General features: G+C 56.6%; 1 protein-coding gene across 6 annotated transcripts in view; it reads right to left on the bottom strand.

The window, feature by feature from the left end:
- Window positions 1–13985, bottom strand: part of PRKCA (protein kinase C alpha) — a 363722-nt gene that overhangs the window by 7756 nt on the left and 341981 nt on the right. For 2 of the 6 annotated variants that reach the window (XM_073797020.1, XM_073797021.1), the window contains 3 exons: window positions 11072–11179; window positions 9835–9975; window positions 3927–3974 (listed from right to left, as the gene is read on the bottom strand). The exons of 1 other annotated variant lie outside the window; for it this stretch is intronic. In XM_073797020.1, the coding sequence (XP_073653121.1) occupies window positions 3927–3974; window positions 9835–9975; window positions 11072–11179 (297 nt within the window). Of the gene's footprint in view, window positions 1–3926; window positions 3975–9834; window positions 9976–10185; window positions 10861–11071; window positions 11180–13985 lie in introns of those variants that run through there. 3 more of the 6 variants (XM_019938640.3, XM_073797022.1, XM_019938642.3) reach the window with 3 other exon arrangements.

Below are 13985 nucleotides of genomic sequence, written 5' to 3'. Positions count from 1 at the left end.
TTCTCTCATTGTGGAGCACGGGATCTAGGCGTGTGGGCTTCAGTAGTTGCGGCACACGGGCTCAGTAGTTGTGGCTCGCGGGCTCTAGAGCACAGGCTCAGTAGTTGTGGCACACCAGCTTAGCTGCTCCGCGGCATGTGGAATCTTCCCGGACCAGGGATCAAACCCGTGTCCCCTGCATTGGCAGGCGGATTCTCAACCACTTGCGCCACCGGGGAAGCCCTCTGGGGTGGTTTTTATTATCGTAAGCGACCCCTGCTTTTTAACTGGAGGCGAGTTCAGACCAGTGACTGCTGGGTGGTGCGTGGGCGAACGAGTGGGGGGCTTGTCGGGGCCCCTCCAGTCACTCTGCGGGGGCCATGCTGCAGGTCCTGCCCATGCCTCGGGCCCTGCCACCTGCACGAGGGGCGGTGGGGCCTTCCCTTCACACTCCGCCTTCCCAAGGAGCACGAAGTGCCTCTGGGGCAAAGGTCAGCAGAAGCAGGGCCTGCGGCCTGCACCCCTCTACGTGCACAGGCCACCGTGAGCCAGTCGAAGGACTCTTCAAGGGAGAAAGGGCACGACGTTTCTCCCCAAGAATTAATCAAGGGTCTGCACTCGACACGTCAGTGAAACCAACCAACAGCAACCAACGTCCACAGAGCACCGCGGCCAGACGCCGCTGTGAAGATGACAACAGAGAAGAAAGAGCCCTGCTTCGGAGACACCAGTGGTCCTCATCCAGGGAAGGTTTTGCCCCCGCCCTGCAGACATCTGGCAACGTCTGAACTCTTTTTTGGTTGTCATGACCGGGGTGGGTAACCGCAAAGAGGTGTTGGCCCCGAGGTCCACAGGGCTGTGGCTGAGGAACCTGGAATATTCCAACCGCGAAGCAAGGCTCCGTGGGTCCCAAGGTCAGTGTGAGGGCAAAGGTGGAAGCCAAACAAGGGAACCAGGCAAGCCAGCCAGATCTGAGAGCAGGGAACGGAGAAGCTGCAGACGCTCAGGGCAGGAGTCTTGTACGCAAGTGTTACAGCCTCGGGGACTCGGCTGTGAGCAGAACATCCTTCGGGACTCCGATTAATCAACACCCACTGCCTGGAAGGTTCCAAGCAAATCTATTCTGGGTGCTCCCAGCAGCTGGCACGTGTGCTTCCTTAGGAAGAGCTTACTTCCTTCACTGATTCCTGGTATTCACTGACTACGCAAAGATGAGCGAGAAGCAATTTCTGGGAAGAAAAATAAAAGGAGAAGTCCCTAAGAGGAAGAGGACGGCGACATGGTGAATTCTCTCTCCTCCGCTAGCTGGAGACCCGTCCTTCCAGCTCCAGGCCCGTCCGTCTGTCCTGTGAACACATCACACAGCCTCTGTGCAACCACAAGGCTCAAAGGAAAGACTGACACCTTCCCCTGAGCACCTCCTGCAGAGTACTCGCAGATCAGCTTCCAACGAGAATTTCTCAAAGCCAGGGCTCCGCCGCCAAAGAAAAATAAAAAACAAAGTAAACGAAGAGATCCCAAGGTCTCAGAAGGGGGACCGCGTGACCATCAACACGGAGGAGCCTGGGGATGGGATGATGCCTGAGGACGGGAAGTTCTGAAGCCGTGTCCAGAGGAGGCTCCTCCTAAAAGGCTGCGCAGCTTGTGAAGCCCGGGGTGGTGACGCGCGGACGGAAATCCTCGGCATGTAAGCTGCGTGCCGTGACCGTGCTGCTGGCGGGGGCCAAGGGGGATGGCGGAGACCGGGTCAACCCAACCCCGAGCGGGCAGGCGGCGGCAAAGAACGAAAGCTCTGTGGCTGTGAGAGGCTCTCGGCAAGCCGTGGGGGGCCGCGTCTGGAAGAGCTGAAGGCGGGGTCTGAGGATGAACCGAGGTCCAAGGCTCAGGAGGGTATCTGACCCCGAGGGGGATCACACCGGACGGAAGACCCGCCCCCAAGGGGCGGGGGCAGCTCGGCTGCTTTTACGGGTTTGGCTCGATGACAGTCAGCACTTACTTTTCCACCACAGAGGGTCTCCCGGTGCTTTAAAAATGAGCGCTCCGCAACTCAGCGAAATCAGGGCAGAAATAGCCTCCTTTAGGTCAAATTGGAGAAGATCTTGAACTACTTGTCTTTCAAGACGTTTGCGCAAGAAATGCAACTGTCCTCACACCACCACCCGCGCCACCACCACCCACTGCGCGGGATAATTAAACTCAGGGCCCTTTGGATCCCTGGGGAAAAGACAAACAATGGCTTTAACCAGCTATTGTCTTTTACGGTAGAGAAGAGTCTCCCGGCCACCTGTGAGCCAGTCTCACCGGGGCCATCAGCTTGGCGGGAAATGGGTCTCGGGCGCCATCTTGGATCTGAGAGGCAGCCAGAAGAGGCCCGGGGACCGAATGGAGGGCGCGGGGGACACCAGGCAGGCTGGCGTGTCCACGGCCTCGGGGCTCTCCGCCACCTGAGGACACAGCAGGTGAAGGCAGCACTCGCTAGCTGTGAGCAGAACCCCACGGCTGCGTGTGTGCTGCCCCAGCTCCGGAGGCCACCCACACCTTTCGCCAACTGAAGCTGCCAGGATGCCCGCGGGACGTGAGGTCCCCACGACTCCTTGGGACAAAGATTCGGGGGGGAGGGCGGAGGAAGTGGCCCGAGCACGGCTGGGCCAGCATGTGCGCCCGGACAGCTCCTCTGGCCATCCCCGAGACCGGACGGCCTCCGTGTTCGCGGGGACGCACTTGACACCAGGCGGAGACCCGGGGTACGGTGGGGATGAAGCACCCAATCAGAGGCCAGGAGCCGGGGTCAGCTTGGGCAGCGCACGTGCCTCTCTGTAAAGATAGACGGGGATGCGAACACCCACCTCCCACGGCCGTTGTGAGGTCAGAGGGACGGCATGTGTGCGACCCTTTCTAGATGACCAGGCCTGATACAGACCTACGACGCTACACGCAGCACACGTGCCGGCGTGGAGACGGCCACTGATTACAGGCCAAGGACGAGTGGAACACTATTAACAGTCTATCTCCTGCCGTAGCTCTGGATTCAGGACTTCACTCCTCTGTTTTCTGGACGCTCCCACCCATTTGGTAAAATCATCGACGAGTAAAATGAATCCAGGAGAAAGCGAGATGGCAGACGTGTGGCAAAGCCCCGGGTGGGATCTGGGATGCGCCGCTCCCCACCCGGAGCCCCGCGTGGCACACGGTCGGTCGGCTCACAGCCTCTGCATCTTTGCGGGGGGCCGTGGGGAAGGGGCGGAGCCTGAGCCGGGCTGTGGGCCTCTCGGCTGTGACTCTTACCTGGCAGAGGCCACCCAGAATGCACCACACATGTGCTGGTCTCAAGCCTGTGCCTTACACCTTGGTGTCTCGATGACGTAGAAATTAACCTCATGGTCACCGGCGCGGGACTTAGGGTGAGTGTGAGTAGCTCGAACACGCTGCCGTTACAGAGCAAAATGCCAAACCGACCCCGGGAGAGCACGAGGGTGCAGAACAAAGCCAGAGTAAAGGTGAGCAGCGCGACGAAGGAGAGAGGAAGCTTCGCAGGGTGGGGACCGTCTGCGCCGAGGACCAGACGCAGCTGGCTCGTCTTAGGGGAACCGTCCCCGCGTCCCGAGCCCCGGTCTGGGGAGTTGACCTCAGCCCCGCGCCGTGGTCCCCGTGGAGGGGTGGTGAGGACACGGCCAGCGGTGGGCTCGTATCCCTGACTCTTCATGTAGTTAAACCAGCGGCAGAAAGGAGCGGGCGCCTCCTGGGAGGTCACGTCCACACCAGGGAACCGTCCAGCGAGTGGGCTGGGCCGCCGGGCGGCAGCTGGGGTCTGCCCTTCCTAAGATCAGCATGCTGGGCGGGGGGCCTCCGTGCAGGGCCAGCACAGCAGGAGCGCACGCCAAGGGTTATGGGAGGAAGTGAGGTTAGTTTGCGCATTGCGTCACCCAAGGTTCTGGAGATGTGCTCACCGAAGGCCTGGACGCCCACTGAAGCCAGTGCATTTTGGTGCAGAAAGTCTGGAGAAGGAGAATGGGCAGAGGAGAGGATTTGGAAAACAGTCAGTGCCCGGCCTGGGGACAAAAGGAAAGGAGCGGGCCCCACGCAAAGGAGGCCACACGCCCATGTGAGCAACGTAGGGACAAAGTGTATAGATTCATGCACGCGTACAGCTTTCTGGAAGGTTACGGAAATGTCAAGTGGGCAGCGGGAGTGGTCCCCGGGGAGAGGGAGATCCCGCCTTTTCATTTTATATCCTTCTCTACTGCTTAACCGTCTCTTTCACCGCAAGGAGACTGTATTTTAACAATAATTTTTTTAAAAAGGGACTGGGGCCTCTTTCACCTCCTGCCAGCGTTCCCTGGAGACAGGCCCTATTTTCTCAGACAAAATTAAACAGGGCTCCCCTCACCTGCCGCCTCAGAGCACCTCTCAGGAAAGGCCACTTCTGGCCTGGAGGTGGCTTTGAAGACGGACACACTAAATGGTTAGGTTCCTGCAGGTGAGAGCCCCGTGTGGTTGAGGGCAAAGGTTCTGGCTTGCCGTGGCCTGTACCCTCTGCAACGAGAACACGCACGCCGCCTGGTCTTTCTTTACACGCACGGCCAGCTTCAGGGCGCTCAAGGCCGCTTTTCCAAGAGTGGCTGTTGTCATGCCCAGCATCACGGCGCCTTCACTCCAGACCATGGGTAGCGGACTGGTCCATTCCCTCGGCCAGAGGCCCGCAGGGCCTGCATTCCCCTTGACTCCCCGCCGGCAGCTCCCTGAGCCTTGCGAGAGCGCTCCTTATTCATGTTGATAATTATTCAAAAGCCTCCTTTCTTCCCATTTCTCTCTCAAGCAGAAAAGCGTCTGGGAGCATAACTACCAAGGAACAGGAAGACATCCTGCCTCCAATTAACCAAGGAGAAGGTGCTCTTACGTGGGTTCCAAGGCTTAAGTCCCACCTCAGCACATCATAATACGGCAGATTCTAGCCTCCCAAGGCTGGTTAGTGTCCGTATGTTGTCAGAGAAGCTCCCTGAGCCTTGAGAATCTTGATTTTAATTAGCATCACTGCTTTGGTTCCACGGAAAGGTCAAGAGGATGAACCCCACCTGCCACCTGGGAGAACCCGAGGCTGCCGTCCACTCCAGGGTCTTCTTCTCCTGTGACCTGGAGAGCTGCTACCCTGTACAGATAACTTCTCAGAGCAATTATCAAAAGAATACAGTGCCATGGGATGTCCTTAGTTCTAGGAAATACACATGGAATTATTTAGGTGTAAAGAGGCATTATTTAGGTGTAAGTCTGCAACTTACTTTCAAATGGTTCAGAAAAGAAAATATGTACATGTGTGTCCTTGCCTACACGCCCTCACAGAGGTGCAGAGGAAGAATGGCACAGGGAATGTGCTGAAATGGTAGCACTGAGGGAATGTGGGTGAAGGAGATGCAGCAATTCTTTACACTGCCTTTGCAACTCTTCCGCAAGTCTGAAATTAATAATTATTTCAAAATAAATAAAAAATATTAAAGAGAATACTGCATTAACTTTGATAATCAAACCATCATCAAACTATCTAAACAAACTAATGACCCTGTGAGAAAAGGGCTTTGAGGCCATCAGGAAAATGAACCTGACCGTGCATCCCACCGCAGACCCGAGGAAAGTCCTTCTCTTCCTTTTTCTCTTTTTGATAAAATAACGGCAGCAATTTCCCAAGAAAGCCTACCTGAGATAGACATGCCTATTTCTAAAGTGCTCTGCTCACCCATCAATCCTGGATACACTTCTCAGTGTTCACTTCGTAGATTAATTTCTAATAACCATTTCAGTACAGGGGGCGCTTCTGGCCGGCCTGTGAACTAGCTCTTCTGCTCGTTGGTGCCAATGGATAGAATCCAGAAAGGGAAGCACCAATTACCTCTCTGCTGCCGACGCTTGCGGAGACTGTTATTCCTCGTGGGTGGGCTGAATGGAGATGCGAAGGCTCTTCTTGGGCATTTTATTCACACGAATAATAAATCAGGACAAACGCCTACAAAATTCAGAGTGACGCTGGCTCAGGATCTCGGGCTCGCGTGTGCCTCTGAGGGCAGCCTGCAGGGAGTAAGATGCAGGCCTTCTATGGTTTCAGGAAAAGCAAACAGGAAGAGCTTTCCTTCTGCGGGGGGTGCTCAGGACGCTGGGCCATCGTCCTTTCGTGGGACCTCCTCCTTCACAGAGAGGCAAGTAAAGAGAAAACTGAAACCAGCTTGCCTTGTGCTTTTGTTCCACAGGGAGGAAGGGACGCTGCGGAGCTGCTAACACTCTCCAGGAGAGCATCACAGCACAGCCGTCTGCTTTTCCTTTGGCTTCGGTTTTTCCAAAGAAACCAGCACGCGAGGATGGGCCCGCTTCCTAGCAAATCATCTTCACCTTCACAGTCGCACACGGGCCACGGATTCTCCCACCGTGGGGGGCCGCAGGGCAGGCTCCCGACTCCCTCTTGGAGCTGGTGCACCCCTGAGCCTCCAGACTCGCCCCCCTCGGGGGGAAGGCCACAGTTCCACCCGCCTGACACTGTCACCCCTCTCCCCGCCGTCCTTCACGTGCGGCCTTGAACAGAACCCAGGCTGCCACTGCACTGCAGACCCACCCTTAATGTTGCCGTGGATGGAACGTTCTGCTGGAGCCTCTTCGCGGACCCAGTGCGTGGCGCCATGCACCGGGACGGTGGAGCCCACATCTGCCAGCACGTTGCTGCAGCTTCCGGGAGACGGGAAGGTGAGCAGAGCCAGGGCACCGTGGGAGCCCCGACCCTCCAGGGAAGCGCTGGCTGCCCACTGGTACGGTAGCTCAGCTGAGGGAAGTCAGTGACGCTGCAAAAACTTTCACTGGAGGGTCCAAAACGAACGTAAAAACTAAAACAAACATGAGACTCCCAAGCTTACAGGCAAGCCTGATCTCCCGACAACCGCGGGCACCTGCTGCTGGTGTTCACAGTAACCAAGGCCTTGATTTCGCGGGAGCCAGGGGCCAACGGTCCTTAATACGATAAGTCTCAGGGAAACTGATTCCCCAGCACTTGCTACAAACGCATCGAGCAGACTTCACCCAGACAGACACGGTAGCCAGCCAGGGCTACAAACACTGCTCAGAGGAGGAGAGCTGCTCTCAGCGTCGGGTTCACTGCACGCGCTGAGGAAGAGCCTCTGGCAGAAACACCTGCCTGACGGGTTTCTCAGCAGCGAAAGCCAGGCTGGTGCCACCGCATCTCTCTCTAAACAACAACGCTGCCCGCCAGAGAGGACGCGGCTCCGGGTTTTATCTAGAAACTCTTTTGACTCTGTAATTGGCTCTGGGTGAGGGAACTACACTTTCCCCCGAGAAAGCCGGGAACCCCTCTCGCGGAGTAACTCAGAGGCCGTCGGGTCTCCTCTGCTGCTGCCGTGTCAAGCCCCACGTGTCTGGCAGCCTCGACGGCAGCGTGCCGTACGCTGCTTCCTGCAGGTGGGAACGGCCACTATTGCTCCTGGCACGTGGTCTTGCCGCCCCAGCGCAGTGTCCCGGGAGACCGCTGAGATGCCCCTTCCTGAGATAAGGGCCTCATTCTGCGGCCGTGCAGGGGGCTTGCTGTAGGGATGAACTCTCTGGGGGCCAGAACCCTCCAACCTGTCCCCATGCCCTTGACGCTCTTCTGCTTTGGGACAAAAAGTCTGCTGCTTGTTCCCGTGGCCGCTCGCACCCACCGTGGTTTCCGCTTCCCGCCTCTCCCATCCCCTGTCTTTCTGCATTTTCTCCCAGCTTCTTCCTTTTCTGTGTCCAGACTCCCCAGCACAACATGGGTTTCTGCCTGGGCCGTCTCACCGCGAGCAGATGAGCTCTCACCAGACAGGCCCTTCGCACGAATCCGTCCGTTTTAGGGCCTTGGTCCATGATTTCCACGTCTGTTTGTGAGTTCGGGGGCTGTTTCTTCACAGCCAGACGCAGTTTATTCTTTTTTAAAAATTTAACCAGCACTCGGTTGAACAATGACCAGACAGCAGCAGCGTTCCAGGAATAAATAAATACACTCCCCGCCCCAGACCCAGCTCCCGGCTCAACTGCCTGCCACGGGCTGTGACCATGCGGTCCAGTGAGTTCTGTGGCCCACGGGGAACGGTGCCTTCTTGGCTGTCGGAGCCAAGGACCCTCTGGCTTCCCCTCATCTGAGTTCAGGGCCACCGTTGCCATAGGTGGGAAGCTATGAGAAGACACAACTTCTTCTGCCAGTGAGGCAGGAATAAGCAGAAAAGGAAGATGGATAAATCACGGTTGACTTCGCTGCATGGAGCCTCCTTCTGCAACGTGACTGACAAGTAGCTGCGTTTTGCTCGACAGGCAGAGCAGGGTCAGCGTGCGTCTCTACGTTGTTCCTGTACAGAAACTAAGCTGTGTGTAGGCTGCTACTGTACACCTTTCATACTTAACTTAAGAAGGCTAAAGAGATATGAAAGGGAAGATAGAAAATCCCCAACAATATTCCTCTGAGACGCCGGCAGCGCCATTTATCACTGTCTTCATCTTCCTCCCTCTTAAAACCAGGTTTTGTAACCTGGAGGGCCGGCATCCTCTCCTAGGAGAGCCTCCCGACTCAGGGCCCAGAGCTGGCTGCAGAGAAGACGGCGCAGAGGAGACATAAGGCCCCTCCTTGAAACGCCAACTCAGGAGGAAGTCAACTGACCCGATTCATTTTAGGTTTTCTTCGGTTTGTGCTAAAAGTATCTTGGAAAAATAAAATCCGTGGGCTCGCCACCAGCAGGAGGGGAGGCCACATAAGCGCATCGGATGAGAAAGCTGCCGCTCTAAGAATAAGCCCTGAGCCGCCCAGCCGGTGCCCTAGCGCCCCGGGAGGGTCCCCTTAGCCAGCTCACGGGCCGCGTCACCACTGGGGGTGCTTCTGAAGCCGACTGTGGTGCAAAGCTGCTACCCGGTGCTCTCGGGAGCCCACCCCATCCTGGCCGAGACGGGGCGGAGCCGGAAGGCATGGATCCACCCGGCCCTCAGAAACGGGGTGCGGGGCAAAGCGGGACTGCCTGGGAGGCACGGCAGGGCCGCAGGTGGGGTGAGTGAGGGGGCAGACGTCTTACAGACCCTCGGTTTATCTCCAGAGGCATAGACGTGAAGACGAGCCACTGTGCAGTGGGGAAAGGATCGCGGGCCACAACACCGAAGTCTGCACCCTGGTTCCACCACCCACTGTGTGTCCTCCAGCAAGTGACTCAGCCTCTCTGTGCCGCAGGGTTCTCAACTGTAAACTGGGGACAACTGTAGCTACCTCACAGGGTCGCTGTGAGGGCTAAATGAACGAATTTGTAAAGCACTGAGAGCAGGGAGGGCCTGGGGCGTAGTGTTTGCCAAATAAATGCAAAAAAACCCCAAACCCCAAACAAACGGGAGACTCCAGAAGTCAGACAGGACGTGTCTGAACAAAGGCAGCAGTGCCGGCGATGCCAGCGGGCACACAGCCCCCGCGGCAGGGCTGGCCAGCATGGGAACCGCGCCCGGGCCGCCGGGGGCCAGCTGAGGCCCAGTTATGCTGCAGGGCTCCCGTCGGGCGAGGCCAAGCCAGGGGAGCTGCAGCGGACAGGGCTCCTGCCGAGGACTCAGCGCAAGGACGACAGCCACGTGGGGCGCACGAGGCCCGGGCCCCGAAGCCGACCTGCCCCGGTCCTCGCGTCATCCGGGGGACTCTGCTGCCCTCTTTGGGGCACAGGTGCCACAGGCTCCCCTGACGCTCAAGGTCAGCTCAGACCTCGTGCGCAAGGGCCAGGCTGGGGCCTGCAGAGGCCGGCGGTCAGCAGCCCCCTCTCTGCCGACAAAGCCCCCGGGATCGGGGGAAACAGGGCTCGGGAAACGGCCACGGCCCCGACTCACCACTTTGGGCTTGAAGGGCGGCTGGACCTCCCTGTTCTCCAGCTTCTCCCAGTCGATCCTCCGGAAGAAGGTGTGTTCCCGCACGTCCCGCTCTCCCTCGGGCCCGCAGCCCAGCCGCTTGCCGGGGTGTTTGGTCATCAGCTAGAAAGTGGGAGGAGAGAGAGCTCTCACGTGGAGCATGGTAACCTGGTGACTGCAGTTGACAGTCCTGGATAGTACAACTGAGTCCGTTGACCGCAGGACAGAAGCGGTCTCACCAGAAAAACAAAGGTGATGTGAGGTGACGGATGTATTAACTCAACTGTGGGAGTCCTTTCACACTGTACACATACATCAAACCATCACAGTGTGTGCTTTAAATATATTACCATTTTATTTGTCAATTACACCTCAATAAAGCTGAAAAAAAAAAGAAAGAGAAACAGAAAGACCCCCTCAAAAACCAGGGGAAAAGGGAATGCCAGGTCCAGCGCCCGCTCTATTGCTGCGCTGCCCCCAGCCCTGACGGCAGGGATGCCTGGACCACGTCTTAGGATGCTCTGAGTGACGCCGACTCACACAATGGGGACACGAGTGGGCCTTTCTACAGTGATTTCTGTGATAAGGAAACGGGGAAGCAATCTGGACCCACAGCAAACACAAGAAGAATTTAGGTAGCCGTCTCTATATACTGTTTCAGGAGCTGCCATTCTCTACGTGCATTGAGAACACATACGTAAAAGGGCAACTGCTAAACACCGTGCGTGCCGGAAGCACCACAGGCCAGCGTCACACAGGATGCCACATAACAAGCAGCACTTGCCTATTTACTGCCTGGACCAAGATGCCCTCGGAGACTCACGGTTCGGAAAAAACAATGCTGTCACAAGAAGGGTGACGAGTTGGGGCTTCCCTGGTGGCGCAGTGCTTGAGAGTCCGCCTGCCGATGCAGGGGATGCGGGTTCGTGCCCCGGTCCGGGAGGATCCCACATGCCGCGGAGCGGCTGGGCCCGTGAGCCATGGCCGCTGAGCCTGCGCGTCCGGAGCCTGTGCTCCGCAACGGAAGAGGCCACAGCAGTGAGAGGCCCGCGTACCGCAAAAAAAAAAAAAAAAAAAAAAAAAAAGCGTGACGAGTTAACTGCAAACCCAGTGGCGTGGGCATGTGGTCCCCCCACAGTGCCTCTTAGAACCGTCTGCATGGCATCTCCCCAGTGGACCCTCTTGTCCACGGCCACCAAAGGAACCCAAGCCTACCTACCCCTTTGCAGATGGAGACGGCCTCCCTGGACAAGGACTTCGGGTACGAGACGTTGTGCTCCATGATGGACTGAAACAGCTCGTCTTCATCCTCGCCATCAAACGGAGGCTGCGCCGGAAGAGAGGGGGAGGGGGCGCCTAGGCTGAGCGATTCCACACCTTGCCACGGCGCCCGCACACCCAACCCAGCACCGGGAAACAGAGCGGGCCTCTCCCACATGCACGTGGCAGGCTGCAGGCTTAGCTAGATGACCTCGCGGGCTGTCTTTCATTAGGTTGGCGGTCGGGTGTGTTTTTCATTTTCTCCTCTGCCCCTTGCCTCGCTCTGGGCAACCCCAAACACTCTTCAGGGAAGGTGTTTTTGAGTAATGTTTTTAAGGATTTGTAAGTAAGTTACAATTAACCCATTAATCTTGTAATTACGTGTTAAACAATCTCACTACGATCAAGTGAGGTTACAGATGGCCTTGCGTTCAGAAGGTGCGCGAGGGTGGAGAAGGCGGATGCCTTTGGCTTCTGAACCTGGGGTGAAGGGGACGCAGAACACGGGCATAGAGGGCTCTCCCCAGGCCCAGGAATCCACACTCGGGCCCTCTGCTCTGTTGGGGGCCTGCCGCCGGCACGGTGGCGGTGACGGGGGCTTGCCATCCCCTGGGCACCTCTCTGTCCTCTTCTACCGCGTTTGCAATCCCCACCCGGACAGTGGGGGGCACGGCAGCACGGGGGCAGCTCACGGCTTTAAAGCCAGGTGGCTCTGGGTCAGAACGCGGGCCCTGCTGCCTCCTAGCTGGGTGTCCATGGGCCAGTGACCCACCTCTTGCGTTCGCAGTTTTCCAATTTGTAAAACAGGGCTCCCTGGTGAGTCTAAAGTGTCTGAGATTTTGTCTCGTGCCCAGTGAGTGCCCAATGAAGGGTGCGGGGTGCCGATGCTGGTACTGGCCAAGGGCCAGTGCGGAGGCCGGTCCCCCTGCCCATCCCACCGCTTCTCTGCCTGACAGCATCAACCTACTTCTCCTGAGCACCTGTTCCGTGACGCCTGCAAAACAGGCAGTTATTTTCAAATCACGACATATAGTGTGGAGTTCCTTGTTTTTCACTGGCTGTTGCCCCCCCACAGTTTCTCTGTAGCTACCCGTGCTCCCAGTCAGGCTAACGCCGTGAGGTGACACATCGTCGGAGACGGACTCGTGTGTCCAGGGCACATATATACCTGCTTCCAGCGTTGTCTTCTAATAACTGACACTTCTACCAACATCTCTGTGCACATCACTGTTTCCTCCCTGACTTCCGAAGAATAACTCCCAGGTGTGGGATGATGTGAACATTCCGATGGTTCCCGTTCAGTCTCTCCAGGTCGCCCCGGGAGCACGCTCCCAGGCCACTGCTTGCGCTCAGGCCCGGGTGCTGAGGCCGGTCAGCGGTGGAGCGTTACAGTCACATGCACCTTCCCCCCCAGCGACGGAGCCTGGGGACCCAGGGGTGGCGCGCGGTGCAGTCCTCGCGTACAGGACCATTCTGGATGGCTCCCCTTCCCTCTTTCCCCCATCCCTGTGTTACAGTTTTAGATTTCTACACATCTGGACTCACTGTTTCAAGCTAAGCTACCTGCTAACTAAAGGCCTGGCTTGGTGTAAAAAAATGTCTGAACGGGGAGTGCTCTCCTTGGTGATGTGTAATTTGTGGATTTTAAATAGGCAAGTGAGCAGTGAGGTTCACGCTTCCCAGAATGGTTCCGGAATCACTGACTAGTCAGTGGTCACGGGGTCCCTGCCATGGTCATGTACAGATCACTGATGCGGGGTGGGGGGGGAGTACCCAGGGACAATTCTGGCTGCAGTTCTGGGATACAGGACTCGTTACCGAGTCACCAGGAATGGAGACCAAGCATAAGTGACCCTGGCGGGAAGGCACATAAGAGGAGAGGGCTGGGTGCTTTGTGACGAACGCCCAGACGCTCTGAGCAGCAAGATGCTCGTTACAGGGCCGGGTAGATACGATTATGCTCGAACGTAATCTTATTTGTCAAGCGATCCAGGAGCTGCAGGAAGACTCAGGGTGTTTCACACTCCACTGTCCCCCTGCCTGCGGACAGCAAATAAAGCAAACGAGAAGAAAACTGATCTGTCTTCTCTTCCTGCTCAACTTCAGCCCTCTGTGATTACAGAGGATACACTGAGCCCTCAACCCCATCAACAAGTTGATAAGTAATCTCCCTTTTCAATAAGGACATCCATTCCCTGTAGCTTGTGGGCGTGATCTGAGCAGAGCCTTCACTATCCTTTCTGGGCTGAGTCACGGCCCAGGAACATGTTTAAATTTGCCCTGAGGAGTCATCAGGACTTAAGAAGGGGGTTCGGAAATGAAAACCCCGTTTGTGGCAGGCGTGGTGGAGAGTTAGAGGACCCGCAGCTGGGCCCGACGACACTGCATCCCAACGTGGGATGCTTTTCAAATGCCGTATTTAAGGAGTGTCGCCATTTCCATGTGACTCTGAATGAAAGCAGGGCTTGTTTCCTGGACTCCAGAGTCAGAACGTTTGAGTGGGGTCTCGAGGGGAACTCAGCTTTCTGCGCCTTTGCGAACAGATAGCTCCCACGGGGGCAAACAATTCAGTCAAATTTTACTGTCAAAATGCCAAGGAGGGGAAATTAACTTAAGGTGCAGGCGATCTGTGTTCTGCCAGCGGCCGTCTCGCTGACAGTGGTTCCACGGAACGGGCTTTTCTGTGTTTGCACACGGAAGTATATAGCCTTAAGAAGAATGGTTCCTTGATGGAAGAAACCTAAATAACTAATACACAAACCACTTTTTAAATATCAAGTCTCAACATCATTGAGAAATAAAGACCAAATATAGGTGGAACCTCACCTTTTAATACTTAAAAGACAACTTTAGTATCTATATGATGTAAGACA

The sequence above is a fragment of the Tursiops truncatus genome, chromosome 20, assembly GCF_011762595.2.
Source record: "Tursiops truncatus isolate mTurTru1 chromosome 20, mTurTru1.mat.Y, whole genome shotgun sequence".
NCBI lineage: Eukaryota > Metazoa > Chordata > Mammalia > Artiodactyla > Delphinidae > Tursiops > Tursiops truncatus.
The sequence above is the reverse complement of the archived record's forward strand: the minus strand, read 5'-3'. Positions and strand labels throughout refer to the sequence as shown.